At 40.0% G+C, this 22,080-nt stretch overlaps 1 protein-coding gene across 4 annotated transcripts in view; it reads right to left on the bottom strand.

Moving 5' to 3' along the window:
• Positions 1 to 4,696: 4,696 nt before the first annotated feature.
• Positions 4,697 to 22,080, bottom strand: part of hivep3b (HIVEP zinc finger 3b) — a 44,623-nt gene continuing 27,239 nt past the window's right edge. For 3 of the 4 annotated variants that reach the window (XM_027001566.3, XM_027001567.3, XM_081696053.1), the window contains exons 2-8: positions 11,917 to 16,480; positions 11,633 to 11,778; positions 10,483 to 10,503; positions 9,216 to 9,391; positions 8,928 to 9,029; positions 6,653 to 7,287; positions 4,697 to 6,464 (exon numbers count right to left, since the gene is read on the bottom strand). In XM_027001566.3, the coding sequence (XP_026857367.2) occupies positions 5,646 to 6,464; positions 6,653 to 7,287; positions 8,928 to 9,029; positions 9,216 to 9,391; positions 10,483 to 10,503; positions 11,633 to 11,778; positions 11,917 to 16,059 (6,042 nt within the window). In that variant the 5' untranslated portion in view covers positions 16,060 to 16,480 and the 3' untranslated portion in view covers positions 4,697 to 5,645. The remainder of the gene's footprint in view (positions 6,465 to 6,652; positions 7,288 to 8,927; positions 9,030 to 9,215; positions 9,392 to 10,482; positions 10,504 to 11,632; positions 11,779 to 11,916; positions 16,481 to 22,080) is intronic. The other variant, XM_027001568.3, reaches the window with a different exon arrangement.

Here is a 22,080-nt window from a genome sequence, read left to right on the forward strand (position 1 = left end):
CTTGTCTAGTGCTGAGCAGTCATGTTTGGCCACACTTATAGTCCCTGCTCTCTATGATATCGCTGAACTGGCCCCACCCATCCTCCTAGGTCGGCAAGCACAGGTCATTGTTATACAACTCAAGCTTGTCATGGTTGCCTTTCACATTCCAGGAGTCTCAGCATCTCTGCATGCAGACGTCACCAGCCTATGGGTGAGGAGGAGAAACAGGCAAAAACACAAAGTTTTGAGGGTGTTAGTCACTAGGCCTGTCTTCTGCTGGGAGCATACAGTGATCTGAAGGTCTTTGTAGTTAGGGGGTAAAGAATTTGGAGCCTGCAGAAGGAATGTATGTGGAGAATGGAAGAGGGCATATGTACAGGAGACAAAGGTGATATTTGGGGATTTGTGGTCTTGTATGGTTTCTGATAGGGCAAGCCATACCTATGGAAACCATAATGGAAACCATAGGGATTTTTCATGAGCTGAGCTCATCTGCATTGTTTGTAGGTTATGTGTGTGGAAGTCTTAGCTTCCTGTTCCCACCAATCTGAATCTGATTTTGATATCCTAAGATATCAGTTGTTCCTCAGATAGGAGAGTAACAGTAATCCAAAATTGGTTTTGTTAATGTGGATTGCCTTTTAGAAAGCCTGAATTGTAAATGTAAATTATACAAAATATGTTTCAGAATTATACTAGACCACCACACAGTGCACTGGGTTAATAAACACACATAATGAGTTTGTTATTTTTTGTTATGTGATTAACTCAATTTATAATGGCTTGATGAGGTGCAATAATACTAAATGTACTATGTACTAAAAAAACATTTGCGATTTTCTGACACCACATCAAGACTAGCCTTGGACTACATTACGCTGTCACTGGTGATATTTTAAAGTTAAATTAAGTAACGTTAAATTCAGTGGATCAATTACCCTTAGGTGATTGGAATAATAATATTAAAGGTGTTTAAAAAGCAGCATGTATCTAAAAAGAAATAACATTATAATGGTTATAACCATGTTTATGGCTACAAGCAAGCCCTGTTGGAATTTATGATGACTCAGAGATTGTAGGGTACAGCCAACTGCTCTCTCAGTGCTCTCTCAAACATTTCCAGAACCAGGGAAGATCTTGGTGTCATTCCACTAAAATGGCCGCCAATTCCCAGTTAACAATGAACTTCTGTGCTGGAAGACTGTGGCCAATATACAGATAATACGTGCATGCTGTGTCAGGCAGGTGTCAAGTGTAGTCTGTGGCCACAGAGTGTGGAGCGAGCACACAGTGTCCTTTGAATATAATTTTCCAACAGACATACACAGTAGCTTTGCAGCAGTCAGTGCAGGAGGCCAGCACTTAAACACAAACCCAGTGAGGTGTTAATCTCCACATAGACTGTGATCAGTGGGATTTTCAAACTGGTATTGTAAAAGAGACAGACAAGTCACCCAGAGTTGATATGAGAACTAAATAAAAAATACAAGAAACATTTGTCTAAGTGTATGCATATAAAAACCTGCAGCTTTTATTACCATATAATCTAAAATCTTAGCAGCACAATTCGAAATTAGAACCTGGTGTATTATTACCACATAGCTTTGCTTTACATCACATGCAAAAACTATAGTATCACTAACTTAAGTTTTGACTTCATGCATTCAGTTATAAGAAAACATTTACTGTAGTGTAATGGTATGTGTTTGGGTGTGCATGTATGAAATCTTCACCACTTACTGCTAAAACCTCTTGAGATTTTTAGAGCGCATGTGTCTGATATTCAATATATACCCGAAACAAACCTTTAGTGTTGTTATTATGCAATATTAAAAGCCAGACATGAAAACAGTTCAGCTGAATTCTTTCACACATAGACAAAATAATTCATAAATATGGGAAGGAAACCACTGCAGAACAGTAGTACAAATTCCTCCGCACATTCCTCTACCAGAGGAAATGCACTCATCCTTCTAAAATCATATCACATTTTACCTCTCCGCTCACAAGCTCCACAGAGGGGAAACAGACTAGGATCAGAGAGACATGGGTGAATTGGTTTGGCTTATTTAGTTATCTAGTGACAAAACCTGCTTGAAGAATGTAAAGTATGTGTATGCACTTTGTGCATTTAGAATTTTTAACTAGATATGGTTACATTTTAAACAGTGCAAACGTGATCTAGAGTATAAAATTATATTGGATATATATGAATACACTGACGATATTCATTTGAAATGTACGATATTGTTGCTACTGCAAAACATGATGAACAAATTTGGAAAATGTCAACAATAACAAATGTAGAACAGACAATAAACATCCATGAAACAATGAGATGAAAGCCAAAGCTGTACCAAATGACATAAATTTGCTATTGCACAGAAAGCTAAAATTGTTATTACATGTTTTACAATTACAACTTTGCAAGTTACCAATGTATACACCTCAAATGATAAATAATCCAAACAAGTAAGCCTTGTTTGAGTAACATCCAGCTATGTGAATGAATTTCAGTTAATTGGGAAAATGTGTTAAATAGGCTTTTTAAAAAGAGACCTCCACCCCTCACTGCATGCTTGCCATGGATTTTCCACACTTGGCCCATATTCTGCACAATTCTTTCATGACAGGAATACTAAGGCAGGCCACTGCTAAGGGAGGAAGTGTAGGCAGTACCCTCCTCTCTGAAGAGCCTTATTTACCTTTAATTAGTGCTGTTTTTAACTCCCTGCTTGCCTGTGCACATTCAATCCCACTCTGCTCCACATATGCCATTTAGCAACCTAACCCCCCCCCCCCATCCTCTCCCTGACTGCTTTATAACATGTGTGTTTGAAAACAGACTGCATCAGATGACTTACTGGGGTGCTGCCAGTGAGATATGAGGTAACAGTACCTCACTGTGTCTCGCTTGTGTCTCATACGTAACTTTAAAATGTAATTCAATGTAATATATTATAGACATGTAGACATATAAATCTATAACCTCTTTAATGTTGAGTAGAGGGTTAAATACGTTTCACATTCACCAGAGCTATTTATAATCCATAATCCCAGTCATCTTAGTGCAGCTTCGTTTAATTTGCAAGAAATACTTTTTCTCCCTAAAAATGCTAAAATAAATCCACAACATAAATACACTGGCATACACCACTACCCCTTATCCAAATGTTTTTAGATTTCTATCAGAACCAATAAAGCCACAAGGGCATAAAGGAAGCATTATAGTAGCATGATAGGTTGCCAACTTCCAGTTAAGACTCTCTTTACTCATTTGACTATTTCATATTTATACATACTTGAAATTCTTTGCATTTGTATTAAACAAACTTATACAGATCAAGAGATTGCTTCTCATTAAGTAAAGAACTGTGCTAAACAAATACCCTTTAGCAAAATCATAAATAATTCACAAAAAACAGGTGCTTTGACTCGATATGAAAACAATTTTATTTTACTGTCTTCTAATACTATGCTAATAGAAATGCAAGAGGGCAAGTTAAATTCATCGGTTTAATGTTAGTACACTGTAAAAGTAACTTCATCCTTGGTCTATAATTTGATTTGAATAGTAATTTGTTGTTGAATTTTTAGTAATTTGAAAAAAAAAAAACTTTTAGAAACAACTGAACTCAAAAGGTTACATTTCTTTTTATTTTTTTACTTTGATCTCTAGGCCCTTATCCTCCTTGTTTTCACAGGCTAAGGCAGGCTGTCCTGTAATGTTTATATTTTTATTTGTTCCTTAATAATAAGAAGCTTTCCAGTTAGTTCCATGATGAGTAGAAAGTGTATACAGAGCTTCAGTAAGAATACTAGAAAAAAGTAAATGTAATGTGTGCTTGAGAACATTATCAAATTTAGTTACCCTTTTTTTTTTTTTTTTTTTTTTTTAAGATATTTCAGATCAAACATCTTTTCCAATCTCTTGGACACCCTCCCAAATTACTCATCTCTTGGAAAGCATTGTCAGGGTTCAAACTTGCAAGTTTTTCCCTTTTTTTGCCAGCTTCACCTCCTCTGGCAGTAAGATGTACTGAAGGCATGAACTTCCCAAAAGGCACTTTGTGCATTCATGCATATCCCATGACACAATACCTTTGCACTTAAGACATAGTGATAGTTTTTGTGTTCACATGAAAATTTGACCCACTGAACTGGGAAAAGCTGTACAAATTTCCTAATTTAGTAATTTCACAAACACTTGTGCAGGTCACCGTGAAATCTGTGCTAATGGCTTGCTATTGCCACTCTTCCCTATAAAGCATATATGTGGAACATTTATGTACAGTAGTAGTTTTTTTGCCCCACTCTTACGTGCTCATGCATTTTAGTTTCCTCTTGTAAATTTTGCTTTAGAGCATAGAAGGTGCTATAAAAATATAACATATAATTATTATTACAGCATATGTTGAATGTTCAGGTTCATTGCAGTGCAGATGACCAATGCTACAATAGTTTTTTCCAGGAAATCATTAAAAGTTCAGGTCATCAACACAACAAACAAAAAACTCCCTGCTCAGCCTCACAGCAGAGATAGAGAGATAACGACAGAGACAGACAAAGACAAGATAAGCAAATGAAAGCAAGCAAGATACACCATCTGTTGGTCACTTGATGACTAATGCAGACAGAATGACAAATGCACAATGGTTAAATAAAAAAGAATGGTATATCCAAATTTGACACTGAAATATTTGGCAAAACGACATTTTGAGTAATTCCTGGTGCACCTTTATTGGTTCAGAAATTAGAGAGATCTGTGACAAATTCGGAAGGCTTTTGATCTATCTAACCCTGCAGCTGTTGACCACCTTCACTGTCACCAAGTCCAGTTTCTTTAATTCAAGTCTTCAGAATGTAACAGAAAAGTAAAAAACAAAAAAGTATAAAGAATAAAAATGCAATAAAATTGTTTCAAAAACTAAAATAAACAAAAAACATTTTTCATATTTTCACATGGCAATAAATATGGACCATAGAATTCTTATCTGTACAGACACAATATCTTATTTTTTCTATATAAAAAATATGACTTCAGTGCAATTTATTTGCAAACCTCTCTGCAATCCTTCAGCTGTCTTCAGTACAAACTACTTTTTCTATTACCCTGACTTCAGAGAAAATAACTTGAATATGCCTCCCAATTTTGCAAACACCAACACCAACTCCAACTAAACATAAAACAAATCATGTATTCAAAAAAAGAATTCACAGCCTTTCACTTTTGTTTACACCTTAAGCAATAAATCCTGACAGAAAAGGCACACAACTATACTTTGAATAATACTGGACAAGGGACAAGATATTGGAATTACTCTTCGTTTAAATATTCACCTTGGTCATTTATAAATTTATTCAATATCATATTTACTTTTAAGAAGTATTTTTACATATACATATTCAAATAGATACCTTAAGATTGATTGTAATGTCAATAAAGATACAGGTAAGACAGAAGTGATAGATTACAGAAACATTGTTTTGTCCAAACAAAAAAGTGCATCTTATTACAATCTTGAATATTGCAAAAAACAAACATTTATCAAGTTACTAACAGTATTGAAAAATTGTATAAAAACAACAGCATTACAAAACAAAAAGGAACAATAATATTATAGTAGCAATCAAGAGCATTTTGACATTGAGCAAAAAGGCTATTAAGTGCTGTCTGGGTTGCCATCCTGGCTCTTACCCAACTGGGTAGATTTTTCTCCTAAAGTCCCCTCTGAAGTTGAGCTACACCTTTGGGATGGGGTCTCTTTAGGCCTCTCCAGCTCTGAAAGCTGTTCAGTAGTTCTGTATAAGGAGGATCTTGCCTCTTCCTCATCAAAACTAGAAATCTTCTCAGCTCCTTCACTGTTATCTTGGCTCACTTCACTTTGAGATGTCTCAGGAGCAACAGAATATGTCTTGGAGGGTTGTGAGCTGCCATATTGCTTTCTGTCTTTTTCTCTTGGCTCCATACTGCCATGTTGTAGGGACCATTTGGCTGTTGTTGAGCATGTAGCTTGGCACTGCAGCCCTGATAGCCTGGCTTCCCGCTCCAGGCTCTGTGTCCCGCTAACTGCCAGAGATTTTTGCTGGCTTGTTTCAGAGCGTGAGCTCCATAATGTATCCCTTTTGCTGAGGCAGAAAGGGAAATCCTCCTTAGGAGAGGTGGGTGATGGGGTCAAAGATGAACTTCGTTCCAGTTTGGGACAAGGTCTAGGCCTGAGCTGCACCATCTGAATTCCTCCAATGGGGATCATATGGTAAGGCATGCGGGCCTGGTCCTGGGAGTGTAAGGGGAGATGGCTAAACATACGGTCCATAGTTCTTGTTGCGACAGAAAGGTGAGTAGAAGAATCACTTTGACAGATGCGCAGGGTGGGTAGTAACAGGCTATGATGTGGAGGACTCAGCCGCTGTGGAGCCTGTGGAACACCAGGAGTAGCAGGTCTTTCCTGGACAGGGGTACTGGGAGTACCAGGCCTTTCCTGCAGAGTGAAACAAGTTAATACAGTCAAACATTCAGCTTCTTTTCTTTCTTTGAACACTGATATGAACACATCTCTGCTAAGGACTTTTAATCTCTCTAGTTTCATTTACATTTCTGACAGTAAATAAGACAAAATAAATATATCTGTTGTGCAACATATATGGCACTAGTATTGAAGTCACCCACCTGCTGGCCCTCTTGGACTTGAGAGCTGGACTCCCAGTGGATTTGTCCAGGAGAACTGTGAGGTCTATGCTGGGGTCTGAGTGGCATCGTGCAGACATGGGCTCTGGAGCTCCTGTGATGGGCAGGGGAAAGGGGCTGCAGGGGAGAGAGAGGCCTGAGTAGGGAGGCTCTAACAGGAGAGGGACCTCTCTCTGGAGAGGGTGAGAGGTGTCGACTGGGTGAGGACAGTTCTAGCCTGGGAGACAGACTCCTGAGAGGTGAGCCTTCACTAGCAGGAGAGAAGGCTCTGGGAGAAACCTCCCAGCCCTTATGGGAGAACAGCGCCCTTTTACTCCCTGGTGATGCAGCACGCCCACTGGACCAAGGTCTGCAAGGAGACTGGTGGTCTTCTGTCTCTGGAACAGTGGGATTTGAGAGGTCAGTCTGTGATCCCTGACCACTATCAGACTGATGGGTGTCGGTAGAGCAGGACGAAGGAGGTTCATCGTGGGAGGACAACACCTCTTCCTCTTCATCGTTATCATCATCATCATCATCATCCTCATCATTATCATCTTCATCCTCAGAGTCCTCAACATCAGAAAACTGGTGCTCCTCTGCATCCTCTGATTCACAGAATTGTCCCTCACTGGTTCCTGGCAAACAGAAAGGGCTTCAGGATGCTTATGACTGTATGCTCCATTCAATAAATGAACCACAGAGCAAACAAAATATCATAGTGTACATCTGTTTTAGTGTTTCTGTTTTAGTTCAGTCAAATAAATCCTGAGGCAAACAACATAAGACACTGCAGCTATAATATATGCATCAAGAAATATATATACACAGTCAGATGCAGTCGAAAAACAAACACTGTTGTGAGAATATGTAAATACATACACACGCAGACTCGCATGCACAGTAGATTCAGGAAGTATTCAGACCCCTTTACTTGTTGCATCAAGCTACATTTAATGACCCATCATGAAGCGAAAATTTGTTTTTTACAGTTTAAATTATTCACAAAAGTATTCAGACTAGTTATTCTTTATTCTACAGCAATTATAGCTGTAAGGTTTCTTGGATAGGTCTCCACAATCTTTGCACCCCTGTTCTTGGCAGTTTATCCCATTCCTCTTGTGCTATGCAAGACTGGAGTCTGTGAACTGTCATCTTTAAGTCTCTACACAGATTTAAGTCTGGGCCAATCGAGACATTCAGAGACTTGCTTCAGTGTTGTTTTAACCGTATGCTTTGGGTTGTTGTTGTTGTTGTTGTTGTTGTTGTGTTGATAGGTGACCTATCACCCCATTCTCAGTTTGTATTCACTCTGGAGGTATTGGCTGCATTCAGTCATTCCTCAATTGTTACCAGTCTCCCTGTCCCAGCCACTGAGAAACACCCCCATCATCATGCTGCCGCTACCATGTATCAAAAGGTATTAGCCACATGAAGTGCAGTGCTTGTTTTTCACTAACGTAGTGCCTGCTGTTCTACCCACAGTTACATTTTAATCTCATCGGAGTGTAGCTTCTTTTTCCACATGTTGCCAGAGTCTTCTACATGATGTTTAGCAAACTACAAGTGGGCTGTCACATGCCTTTTTACTAAACACTGACTTGTGTTTTGCCATTCTGCCATAAAGACCTGATTTATGGAGTGCTGCACAGATGGCTGTCCATCCAATAAATTCTCCCGTGCATCTCTGCACAGGACCTTTGGGCCTCTTTTAGAGTGACCCTTTCTTACCTCCTTTACCTTCTTGACTGAATACCCAATTTGTTTGTACTGCCACCTCTAAGTTTCAAGGTTGTTCTTCCATTTCAAATTTATTAAGGCCAATGTAATTCTGGAAACACTCAAAGCCTTAGATGTTGTTATATATTCTTGCCCTGATCTATGCCTTGCCACATGGGAAAGATCTTGTCCAAGAGTACTGAATGATAAATTTATAGTTACATAAATGTATCTATATAATTATTGAACTACAGTTCCTCTGCACTGATTTTTTGTATCAGTTGTCAATAATTATCTTGCAGTGTTCATTGCACTCAAATGGAAAAAAAAATGTGAACAATGCTGGCTTTTTGCATATAATTCTAAAAACACACATTTGTCCATTCGTGCTCTGATAATTTCTCTGTGTTTTTGCTGGTTTTTAGAGCAATCATTTTTCTGCAGTTCATTATGTCTATACTTTCACATACTAGATCTTCATCTAACCACTCACTCAATCCCTGCTAACATTTCTGACCCTATCAGCAAACTGGACCCAACCATCTACCTGAATACCTACCTGGGTCCTCAGCCTCCAGCTCATCTGTGTTTGATTCAGCCACACCCATCTCCTGGCACTTCTTACCATGTGCCTTTGACTTCATGTGTTTAGTGAGGTTCCCTGACAGAAAGCAAATTACAGAGCTATGGTTTTACATGTTACATTAAAGCAGTTTATTAGAAAGGATGTTGAATGAACAAAAGTACTACTTATAACAATTTCACAGACATGTGTGCATAAAGATGTGCTGTGTAGCTTGTTACGGTGTGAGTGCAGCATAGAAGTCAATCTTAGAATAAGACTCACCTTTTGTTTTGAAGGCAAAGTTGCAGTGCTTACATACATAGGGCCGAATGTCTGTGTGAGTACGGATGTGTTTCTTCAGCATGCTGGGCTTTTTGCAGCGGATCCCACACTCACCACATACATACTTTCCCCTTCCACGACCCCTCACATATACATACTCCTCACTCGATTTATACCTGGAGATAAAAATTAATACAGAGATAGCAATATTAGTATAGAAATGGATACAGAGACAAAGAGAGAAACAATATAATGACTTAATAATAATCACAATTCTGAGTGACAAAATTCCATTTTATGAAATTAAGGTTTCACACTTCCCCAACATTAAATCTGCCTGACACTTTTCCATGCTCCTTACACCCACCATTCTGCTGCCAGCATGGGGAAAATCCAGACACTGTCCTCAGTGTGTTTGGCCATGCCAATAAAAAACATCAATGAAGAGGAAAACGTGGTTTTAGCCAAACATTTCCCTCCAGGTTTCACCTAGAATTATTAAGTGGCTTCCCTTTAGATTTACAATAATCTTCATTCTCCTTGCTAAATAACAACATGAATTCTAACCCACAGCCATCATTGGATGAGTTGTGTGTCTGCTGTTCTTCCTCAGAGGTTTTACATAATCCAAAGTCAGGCAGAATTAATCAAAACTCCTTTTGATTCAGGTTGAGGCAAAGTAACCAGAATAATCTGGTTTAGTGCTTAAAAGGCACTACAAATCACACCACAAACACATCTTTGCACATTTCTATACATTACTTCTGACATAGGAACCCCAAGAGTATGATATTTAATATGCCAGTGGTGTGTTGAGAACTGTAGGCTAGGCTTACCAACATTGTATGTACACATGCAAGGTTAGAGTAGGTACCTTAATGGTGTTAGTTTTTGACTGCAAATCTATTCCTTTTTGATTTTGTGTGTGCTTCTTGTATAATAAAGCTATACCGAATTGGGAATAGCTGTTTCTAAATATCTTTTATCTCACATAAATAAGACATCTTTAAGACAGTTTGCCTTAAATTAGAACATTCATATCACTATACAAACAGCTGTGATGAGTATTTATGGAAAGAAAGATTGTTGACTGTATTTTTAAATGAGGTAACAGTAACTAGTGGGAGTAAAGGAGAAGGGTGCCAAGAGGATTGTGCACTATGTAGGCATGCAACTGAGCAAGAAAGATGGACAGAAAATGTGTGAGTGAGAAAGACACAAAATGAAGTCCAAGAGAGACAGAGTACATCTCCAAACATAGACTTACCATTTTTTCTTTAATTGTCTTCTATAAAGAAGAGTGAGAGTAAGCAAGGAAAACAGAGAGCAGAGAGATGCTGAGATAAGCAGGCACTGATAGATGTGAGAAATGGTAGGGAGGAAATGGAGTGAAAGAGAAAGAGCACAAAGAGGAACTGATGTGATTAGGGTGTCTGTGGGTGTGACTGAAAAATTGTAGCAAAATGGAAGCTGTAAGAGAGAAGGAAAGGAAAGCAGCGGGCTGGTGTGAACACCTATAACAATGCTGCAAACTGGCCATTAATACACTAACATGAAAGAATCAGCTAATGAATGATGGGTACAAAGCAGAGAACTTGGTATTCATCTTTACATTAATCCAGTTTTTATGATTTTTGGCTAAAACAATATCTTTACTCTAAAGAAAGATGTAGCTATATCTATGCTCTAGAAGGTGGCATGTCATTATCAATTTTGCAACAACTGTAGAAATTTGCACTCCTTATAGTCAAATCATAACCAAATAGTGGAGCAGGGGAATTAAGTGTACCTGTTATCTCCTATATGGGCAGCACTCATAACGATACATAAAACAAATTATTTTATTTTATTTTGGATGCATATGGAGCCATACGACAGGCTGTATTTCAGGGAATCTAGCGAGTTGACTTTTAACCACTCATTTTAGAGGCTGCTGATATGACACTAATGAGTACATGACTTCAGATGCAAGTATCTTTCATGATAACAGCACTCTTTATATTCCTTCTTGAATACCTCAGCATACCTCTGAGTAAAGTGTGAATAAGAGACAAAGGTAATTACAAAAAAAAAATAAAAAATCTCAGTAGTCCTTGCTTTCACCTGGTCCAGTGGTTCCTTTTCACTCTAAATACAGGAATCGATTAACTGTCTGCAATCCTTTGTGAATTACTTATGACCCCTCAAAGGCTTGGTATGAGATACACCAAGAGCATTTAAAAGATACTGGAATATTATGATGTGATGTACATCTTAAATTATATTTTAAGGAAAGTTCTGTGCATCATCTATGTAGTGACACCAAACTGAATAAATGGATAAAATCATCTTAATACACAATCTGCAATAAATGATGTAGAATGATTATCTATAATAATCCAGGATATCTATTATAAAATCAAAAATGACTAACTCACCCTCCTTCAAAGATGCAAATGCGTGGTGGTTCACTCTGCTTGGAGGTTGTGGGACCCTCCTCTATATTTTTCTTCTCTTTTTCAGACCTCTTACTCAGAGGCTCCCCTTTCACTTTGACAGCTGTACTGGGTGGGTTGGCATGTACCTACACTCCAGGCAGACACAAATAATAACACCACCATAACATATCTACAGCAACTAACATTAAAATTCCATCAGTATACTCCTGAATGTTGATGGTGAATTGAATGGTGCATTCTGTATAAATTACAGTAATGTTTACCTCTGATACTTTGGCCTTTTTCTTGCTGGCAGCAACCAGCTTGTCAGTGGTCGGGGGTGGTGCGGTAGCCGTGGTAAAAATCTCAGAACTGTATATTTGTTTAGAGCATAGTAGTGACAGTGCCATTTTGGTGGACAGACCAGGAAGGTTAGGGTTATACATGCTGACACTCCAGGAAGAATAGACAGATGTTTGTGGATTTCTGTGTGCGGCTGGGTTGGGCTTGGTGTAATTTAGATAGCACCAGCTCACAGATGTGGTAGTATGTAGGCTAGGATAGAGGGGGTCTGTGGCTCTCTCTGGAATCTCAATCAACGATACACACCTGTGGCTCTCTTCTTCCCTTTCCTCTTTTTTAAATGGTCCAGGTTCTACCTGGGCAAGCTCCAGCTTATTTTCCACAGATTCCTGTACCTCTTCTGTTTTCTTGACTTGCTTTCCCCAAGCTATCCGTGCTGATAGCATCTCTTTGTCTATTCTATTGCTCTTCTCCAGAGATTTCTCACCACTTTTGTCTTCTCCCCTTTCTTCTTCTTCTGCCTCCTCTTCTTCCTCTTTAACTCGTTTTTGCTGCCGTTGTGCCTCTAAACTGAGTTCTAAACTACCTGCTGGAGAAAGCATTCGTTTATTTCCCCCAGCACCAAGTGGCCCACAGCCATCATCGGATGTAGTTTCTGACTGAAACACCAGAGGCAGTGACATAGGAATGCTGGTCTTGATATCAAGAGTGGGGAGCCTAAGGTAGGAATGCTGAAGCTTATTGGCTTCAAGCTGTCCCATGATGACCATGGCTGTACAGCAGATTGGTTGCTGAGAGCGTGTGGTGACTAAAATTTGTGAGATGGTCGTGTACATGGCAGTTGCATAGGTAGGAATGTGAGTCTGTAAGCGCACAGGAACCACAAGTGACACTACTGGTGTAAATTGCTCAAGGCAGGTAGCAATGACTGGGCGAGGTTGGTGGTGGGTTACAAGTTGGTGATATAAGAGACCTGGACTGTGTATAGAGGAAGGAGATGAACTAGATTCTGCGACAGAAGGACCTGATGGTAACTGGACAGGTTGACCACTACTAGGGAACTGTAGAGGGAGTAAAGTGGGCAAGGGCTGAACAGGAAGGCCTAGGTGTTCTGCTAAATGAAGTTGTCTTGGATGAAGTGGAGACGATACTCCTTGTATGAGGGCCTGCTGAAACCGGCGACTGGAAAGGACCTCAGATATTGCTGTTGTGACTGGTAGAAATCTAGTCAGCTGCTGTGGAGGAAAGGTATCTGGGCTTGTCAAGGGGAAAATTGTAGTTGGAAGAGGGAGAGGAGATTGGAAAAGCTGTAGAGTTTTGCCCAGAATTTCTGGATTAAGTGTGGAAGTGTTTCTTGTTCTGTGCTCACCAACTGAGATGGCAGAATGATCAGAATAAGACTGACATAAAATTGGAGCACATTGTAAGCTAGAAGATGGTTCTTCCTGATCAGGCTTTCCAAGGGTTGCATGCTTTACTAAGAGACACTTTCGCCTTTCCTTCCAGGAAGCTGAACTAGGTTTTGGGGACATGGATCCATAGTCAAATGACTTACTTCTAGCCTCTCCCATCTGGGCAGGGTGTGGTGGACTTGCAGGAGCCTGCTCTGAGGCAGAGCGGCGCATTTCTCTATAAGAATGGTGGTGCTGATGGGGACCTGGCACAGTCAGCATGTGTGACCCTTTGGAGCTCCATGTACCAGCCTGCATCTCAGAGTCAATCTTTCCTGATTCATCAAAAGATGCAGATCGACTAGAGGTGTGGGAAACATTGCTTTCTTGGCTAGGGCTATGTGAAAGAGAAACTGATTCAAAGCTAGATTCTCCAGAAGACTGGGTGGCCTCTGCCAAACGAAGGCGTTTCTTCTTTGGTGGTAACTTCTCTGCAGGCAGCTGAGCCAAACTTTGACTACGTTGAGGCCACTGGAACTCTTCCTTATCCAATACTTTGGCGGAGAATGTACTTGTTGGAGGTGAGACCATCTCAGTATCTGGCTCCTCTGTCACCAAGATCTCTGGTACTTGAATGCTAGGTTGTCGAACTAACCTGGATGTGGAAGTTTGTTTTGGCTCCTGTGATTGTTCATGTTCCAGTTCTGGTTCCTGACTCTCTATGGACATGCTTTCCTGCTTTTCAAAGGAGCTAGTGTGCTGGATTACAGAAATTTCTTTATAAGGCCCAATTTTTTCTGGCTCAATTTGGGAAAAGGTGCTTGGCAAGCTTTGAAAATCATCTTTAGTGCACATTACCGATGTACTGAGCTGGTTGCTAAAGGACACATTTGCTGGACCTGGACTGGGAGGGTCCTCCTCCAAACTTTCTTCTTTCCTCCTTTTTCGAACAGCTACAGCCATTGCTTTAAACTTATAGTGCATAATTTGCGGGCGATCTTGTATGGAACTACATACTTTCTCACTCTGAGCTTCTTGTGATGAACTGTTCATGCATGTAACTTTGTGGGCTGTGTAACTGTCATGCTTCTTAAAGCAAGTACCACACATCTCACACTTCCATCCTGCCTCCGTCATAGTGGAAACAGAGGGACCAGCTTCTAAAGGGTCAGCTCCGATTGGCATTTCAATGGCAGGTTGCCGTCTTAACATGCGATGATGGTGGCCAACCCTCATCTCAGCTGCTGCAGCCTGCTGCTCATCAAAAGAGTGGCTGAGACGAAAGCTCTGTGAAGATGTGCTAGCTGGGTCTGCTTGCCCGCCAGAGGATGGCACTGACTGACTTCTCAGAAGTACAGCACTAGAACAACGACCTGCAAGTGGGTCTTCAACTAATTGTGAGTGCTGCCTTTCAGTGGTAAAACCACCATGAATAATTGGTCCTGTACAACTAGTACCTGGAACATCTCCCTTTGGATCAAAAACACAAGGATCTTTGGATGAAGAAAATTTAGGGGACTCAATACTACTTCTCCTTGAGAGGGAAGAACGTCTCGGTTTGACACTGTCAATTTCACTTGTGTCAACTACGGCTTCATTTATTGTGATTAATTTTGTAATGTGCTCAATGACTTGTGTCTTAGGCACTGTGAAAGAAAGGGATTTTTCCTCCTGACCTAATGATGACGAAGATGATGAAGACTTGAGGTGTTGGTGTGGAATTCTTTGCTGTTGACCCATTCGTCCGTATTTTCCTAAAATAATTTCAGCATAGGATTTGACATTGGCGTTGGGAGGGCTCACCTGGGAAAGCTCAGCACTTCCACTGCTAGAAAAGTAACCAGATTCAGTGCTGCCCTTACTACCAGGACCCAATAACGATGAAGGGGTCTCATCAGGTGCCATGGGTACTCGTTTTCTTTCACTGAGTCGCATAGCTAACCTCTGTTTGATGGCTTGAGAGTCCTCTGGTCTTGGTCCTTCTTCTGAGAATGAGAGTTCAACCTTGGAGCTTTTCCTCAGAGCTGGCCTTTCCTGAGAGGTAGATGGTCGTCGCTGACCAGTCTCATCCTCAGAATCTGTGCTCTCTGCTTCTTCTTCTCCTTGTTCATCTCCCACTGTTCCACTCTCAGCTCCACTGAAACTGTGGTCTTCACGGCTAGATGCCAAGCCAGCTTTTATCCGATGGGCATGAGATTTACGATGTTTATACAGGTTACTTTTAGTCTTAAATGAGAAGCCACATGGAACACAAGGATATGGTCTCTCTCCCGTGTGGGAGCGGATGTGTTTTTGTAGGACACTGGGCTTTGCACATGGCCGGCCACAGTATGTACACACATACTTCCCAGGCTTTTGCGGCTTTCGCTCCCTTCTAGATGTGGTACCTTCCAGTACTTCCTGACTATGCTGAGATGGAGTCCTCTGACCACGAGGAACTTGGGTGGAGGATTCAAAAGTAGATGAAGAGTAGCTGCCTCGAGATAGCCCCGGGACATCTGGACGTTGGCAAGATGATTCCCCCACCTGCGACTGTTGCTGCTGCTGTCTTTGTAGCATATCGCTGCGTTTCGGCTGTCTATGTTGATGGCGGCCATGTGCTCCATGGATTGGTTGTGAGGTAGCCTGTTCCTGTAACTGAAGCAACCTACCCCTAAGTGAAGAATCAGACAGAGGCTGCTGTTGCCCACCAGACCGCTCCCCATCAGCCGGCTGGCTTTGCTCTGCCTCCATAGAATGTGGGGAGGAGGCCTTATGGACACACGTGGAATGCCTCTATTAGCACCAGCCCCCTTAACATTATTGCCTTAGGCACAAAGTCCCACAGATTTACCTGGGCACAGAAACAAAGTAGCCCATGACTTATAAAATATGTATAAAACAATCTAAAGTTTTGGTTTATATCAAAATTTGTTCACCAGATGTAAAAATTATATAATCAAACAGTGCCAAAGAACACCAGCCATGAGAGTGATTTTTTCAGAGCCGAAGGTTTTCCATTCACAATTACTCTTGACATTGTTCATTATTGTGTCTTCCTTTGGACTGTGGTCTTACAGAGGGGCTTAGCCACAGAAAGCAGAATTGTTTGAGTTAAATTTATCCATTAGTGAAGTCAAGTTTTTAAGTCTTTGTTGCCAGTACTTCAGTGGCTCTGCAAAAAATAGAAACAAAGCAACATTTAGGAGAAAAAGGGAAAAAACAAAAATATAGCATGTAGGTATTGCTTTAGCATACTGAAAAAAGTTACATCTAGCACTAAAGTTGCTTACTGTTTACTGCCTTTACATTTACAGCTTATTTTTGGTAATGTACCCGACAAACATTTATGATTATTAATTATGACTGTTATGAGATTAACAGGATTTTAAATTTCTGAAATTTTGATTTACTATTTGATTTGTTTTATTATAAATCTCTTAATTCCATTTTCTTCAAAACACGACACATGAGCAAAATGTTTCCAGAGACATAAAGTACTTCTATAATAAGAAATATAGTGAGAAGATTTCATGCTTAATTTGTTCCCAGACATCCAGTATTTAACTGACTTTGCTGAGCCTGATTTGTTCTTAAAAGTGATCCAAGCTAGTATGGAGGCAATGTGCAATGTTCTCATAAATGAAAACATAAAAACATCAGTCTCTAATAGCAGCACACAGATCTGTAGGAGCTATTGTAACATTTGAGAAACAGTACAAGTCTTAAGCTTTTTGACTTATTTAAATAGAAGTCCAAAATAAAGATGAGTTCCAAAGTAGTATTGTTTCAATAGGGAAAGTCAGGAATTCTTATAATAAACAAAGGAATTATTAATCAATTAATATTTATCTTGTATAAGGAGAAAGCATTAATGTTGCAGTGCAATATTCAAAGGTAAGAAAATTACAGTACATAAAAATTCTCTCAGCTTCCTTCTCTATTATGAACCACAACCCCTTTCATGAACTAAATTCATTGTACTCTAAGCAGCTGCTCATAATATTGACTGTTTCCTACACCAGAAATATCAAAGCCTCATAGATATGGAAAAAGAACAATTAAAAGTAGCTCAGGAGAGTATTGCCCAGTAGATGGTGCTGTAGATCTAAGCCAGGGGCTCTTAAGAGATATTTTTTTAAAGCCCTGCTTAGGATATAAAGCCATATTGTGACTAATAAGCATCAGTGACTGCTTGTGATGACATTTTGCACTTTTGTACACATTTTGGGCCGTTTTTGCTCAGCAGTGCTCTGCAAGCTGTAAGTCTTTTTAAATATCCGTCATGTTCCAGCACCCAAATTTGAGCATCACCCATTTATTTTGGTATCAGCATTCGGAGCCCTGCCAAAGGTAAGGAGGATTCTGACAGTGTATAGATAGTTTACTTTGTGAATCTAGTGAACTATTCCATGTGCAGACGGGCCTCATGGAAGACTTGCTGCATCCCAGAGTGCTGCAAGTGTGCAACGGTGACAGGATTTTTTTTAATGAGGCGTCTTCCTCATTTCCCATATGTCCACAAAAACAGTGCAAACCTGGGCTTCATTACTAGGTGTTCACAGAGGGAGAAAGAGGAAAGGAAGCAACCTCCCCCCCTCCAAAAAAAGACAGTTGCTCTCAAAAGTACATGACAAATATTCTGGAACATGTTTGCTCTCCTAAACATTAGGCAAAAGCTGAGTGATGCGAAACAATTTAATGAGCTTTCTCTGTGCAGATGTAGACTTTGATTATACAGTGGTTTTATTAACAGCAAACAATCATCATCTCTATCATGACAAAATTAATACCTTGATTATAATTCATGGCAGCAGTTTTAAATCGACTAATGGACTGAAGAGACATTTCATATGCAGTTTGATTAATACTCAGTACAGTATACCCTGATCTATGGTAACTTAATTATTAATAAATAAACAAAATAGAATTGATCAAGTATCTAGCATTTTTGGACAAAGACCTAAACACTCTCCTGCTTCTGCTTAAGCACATGCTTCATTCCCTGTTCTTCAGTGAGAGTACTTCACCATCAGGTCTCCTATTAAGTCTACTTTTGGCCTGAACAGAGTTCATACGGAAGGTCTGGATATAAATCTATTATAACACAGAATTACATTTCCATCTAGTAGACTTGCCTAGACCACAGTTACTTATTTAAACCACACAAACATATGGACAGACACATACATACAAAAAGTATGTTAGCTCTCTTAGTCTTTGTACACACATTTGTTTACCTCTTTAATGCAGTCTGTGAACTCATAATGCAATGCCCCACTCAGCATTATTCATAGTAAATTTGTGTACCCAGTAGTCCACAAAAGTCCCCACACACACACACACACACACACAAAAATATGATAAATACTAGACTCAAAAACTAACCCTTCATGAGCCAAAGATTCAATGCTCAAACAAAAGAGGGGTAAAGAAGCACATTTTTTCAACTTTTTCGTCTCAACACACTGGGATTTTACTGGTAATTTCGGTGATACTTTCTGTACCGAAGAATGCAGATGGTATTCTAGATAACAAAGTAAGGGCTCCCTAGTGGTAACATATGTTAAACACAGCATGAACCCTGATTATTAGACACACTGCTAGAGTTAGGAGAGCAATGTCTTCTTGGGGCTAGAATAAAATACACTAACAGAAGTTTGTGAATCACATTCCAAACTAATACATTAGTGTGCCTCAGAAAAGATACTGAAAATTTTATTGAGAGAAAAACTACATATCAGGGTGATTATTATTTATGACATGCTTTTTGACATGCTTGGTCCTGGTAAACAGAATACAGAGAAAGTATAAGGGATGATGACACTGTGGATGATTTGGTTTGAGAGCTAAATATAAGGAAAGAGGGGGAAAGGTACACACACAAACGCATGCACGCATGCACGCACGCACGCACCTGAATGGTCAGGAAATCTGAATTTAGGTGCTAGTTAACTGATCTATTGTATATGGAGACCCTTCAAGCTCAAACTGATTATGTTCCTTTAACACCAGAGAAAGTAGCTAATTTCTTTCAGTATCACAAACTGAGATGGCCTTGGAAGGATGGCACAATAAACTCTAGGTTTTTGTTTAATGTTTTGTTTAATTCACAAAGAGAGGACATAGAAACAATTTCAAGATAGTGACGCAAAAACTACACAAAATGGAATTTATATGCATAATGAATATATATAATATAAATCATGCACATTGCGAGCAGCAGTGCATGACCAACATAACTCCATAAGTGTATTCTCCAGAAGATTTTAGTCATAACGTTTTGTTAAGTATAATTCTGTCCTCCTATGAAATGGTTTCCAGGATATGATAAAAGAAATACCACTTTATTCTGCATGTGTTAATTGTACCTTCAATTAGGATATAAATATGTTGCATCTCTGGCTACGGGTGGATATTGTATCTAGGAGTTTCAAGGTGAGCTTATCCTGGCACTGTAGAGTATTGGTATTTCTTGGTATTTCAGAGCCAATGCAAGGTCACTAGAGATGACCACAGTGTTGGAAGACTAGGCAGCTTAATGCAAGATCACTCACATTACAATGGTGGCGTAACTACCTATTGAAGGAAATGGCATTATCTATATTAAGGGATGGAAAAAGAAAGAAAACATTTGCCTGCCTTACATAGTTCCATTTTTGGACACACACACGGACACACACACGGACACACACACGGACACACACACGGACACACACACGGACACACACACACACACGGACACACACACACACACGGACACACACGGACACACACGGACACACACGGACACACACGGACACACACACACACGGACACACACACACACACACACACTTTCTTTCTCTCCCCCTCAATTTTCCTCTTCCTCTTCCATACGACCCTTGGAGTTCTGCCAGTGTTCATCTTCACAGACTAGCTCAAGGACATAGATTTGGGTTGAATATTTGGAGAGGGGGAGTGTTAAACACTTATAAGAGATAAAATAAGCCTGCCTCTCATCATGTGCTGTAGCTTTAACAGCAGTGTTTTAATCGAAGTGACTGCTGTTACACAACTTGCTTCAAATAATACTGTCAAACAGCTTACTTTCCAGTGGTCCTGAAAGCAAACCCTAAGTTATACCTCCTCAAGTGACTGATAAACAATAATAGTTAACGGGAAGGCATCCAGGCAGCTAGTTATCCCAGCTAAAGTTCAACTATATATAAGAAGCAGCATTAATAAGTCTACCACCACCACCACCACCACTACTGTATACTAACTACCAATACTGTTGCTACCACAATCACCAACACAGCTCCTATATAATAACTACCACTACTACTATATAGTATATAACTGCTACTATTGCTACTACCACCACCACCACCACCACCACTACTGCTGCTTAGGTTGGCCAGATGTCCGGTTTTAGGCCAGACAGTCAGTTTTTCAACTCATACCTCCCGCAGAATGCCTGGACGGACACCCATAGGTCATCCTGGAATGAACTGGTCTTTCCATTGCTAAATATTATTTTAGCAAGACAGTGGGTCACAGGTGTCAAGAGTAAATGCCTTGCATTTCATTGGCCCATCTACTGACCACCTGCCAAAAATCCATGCTCTAAATACTGACTGCCTGCCGAAAGACCATGCTCTAAATGCTACTAAGGTAGGATGTTTGCAACAGTGATAAGATACCAAAAATAAAAATTACTTCAGTTCTCAATGATCAGCACATCCTTTCCTTTCAAAGAGTAGAAAAAATCTTTTTTTCATGGTTTCTGTACACTATGCTAGACTTAAATAATGCAAGTAGGTGCCAAGTGTGGTGAGTAAAGCATTAATTTATAATTTATTTTTTCAGATTTCTAGATCAGTTTAGTCAGCTCTCCAAACTAGCTAGGTAGATTTTTTGTGTGTTGTGTCATATCCCCATCCTCCCGATGTCCACCTTTTGGTGGTGGTACTACTACTACTACTACTACTACTACTACTACTACCACCACTACCACCACCGCTACTGCTACTACTGCTACTACTGCTACTACTGCTGCTGCTACTACTAGTACTACCACCACCACTAGCACTACCACCACAACCACCAAGAGATGTGTTTGTACATGTGTTAGCGGCACAAACACATTTGTAAATAAATCACTCTTACCTTGAGAGAAATTAAGCAAAAGGATACAATTATTAGGTAGAGTGTCTAAGACGGAACAGTGGTGGGAAAATGAATTGTTAATGTGGATTATAAATTTGAAATATATATATAAAAAAAATTTTGGACTAGTCAGTTCCACAAAGAATCTATTGAGCACCTATATGAAGTTGTGAGTCAGACTAAGTGAGTGAGTTCTGTGGTTTGCTTCAAGAAAGGCTCATGAGGTGCTTTGATTCTAAAAAGCAGGAAGGAAGCCTGAGGACACCTTTATAAAGGCAGCATTTAAGAATGAAGAATGAGGGATAAATGAATAAAAGAGGCATGTGTTTGATCTGAAAAAAATAAACTGTACCATCGCTCTTTCCATTTTCACTCCTAGCAACCTGGCAGTGGTTCCCATAGAGACGGGCCTACAGCTAGCCATGGCAGATGGAGGGTGAGCTGGAGGTCTAAAATTGTTCCCCAGCATCCTAGTGGAGTACAGCAGCACGCTGGCAGGAGGAATTGGGAAAACAGGCTGACCTCTGCACGCGAGTGGCACCGTCTCACGACCTCATGTGCCACTCACTGAGTCCTCAACATGTTCGTCAAAAACAAACGGGAGGGAAGCTCAGTGGTGCCATG

This window comes from Electrophorus electricus, chromosome 14 (assembly GCF_041902795.1).
Source record: "Electrophorus electricus isolate QZ-2024a chromosome 14, ASM4190279v1, whole genome shotgun sequence".
NCBI classification, from domain to species: Eukaryota; Metazoa; Chordata; class Actinopteri; order Gymnotiformes; family Gymnotidae; genus Electrophorus; species Electrophorus electricus.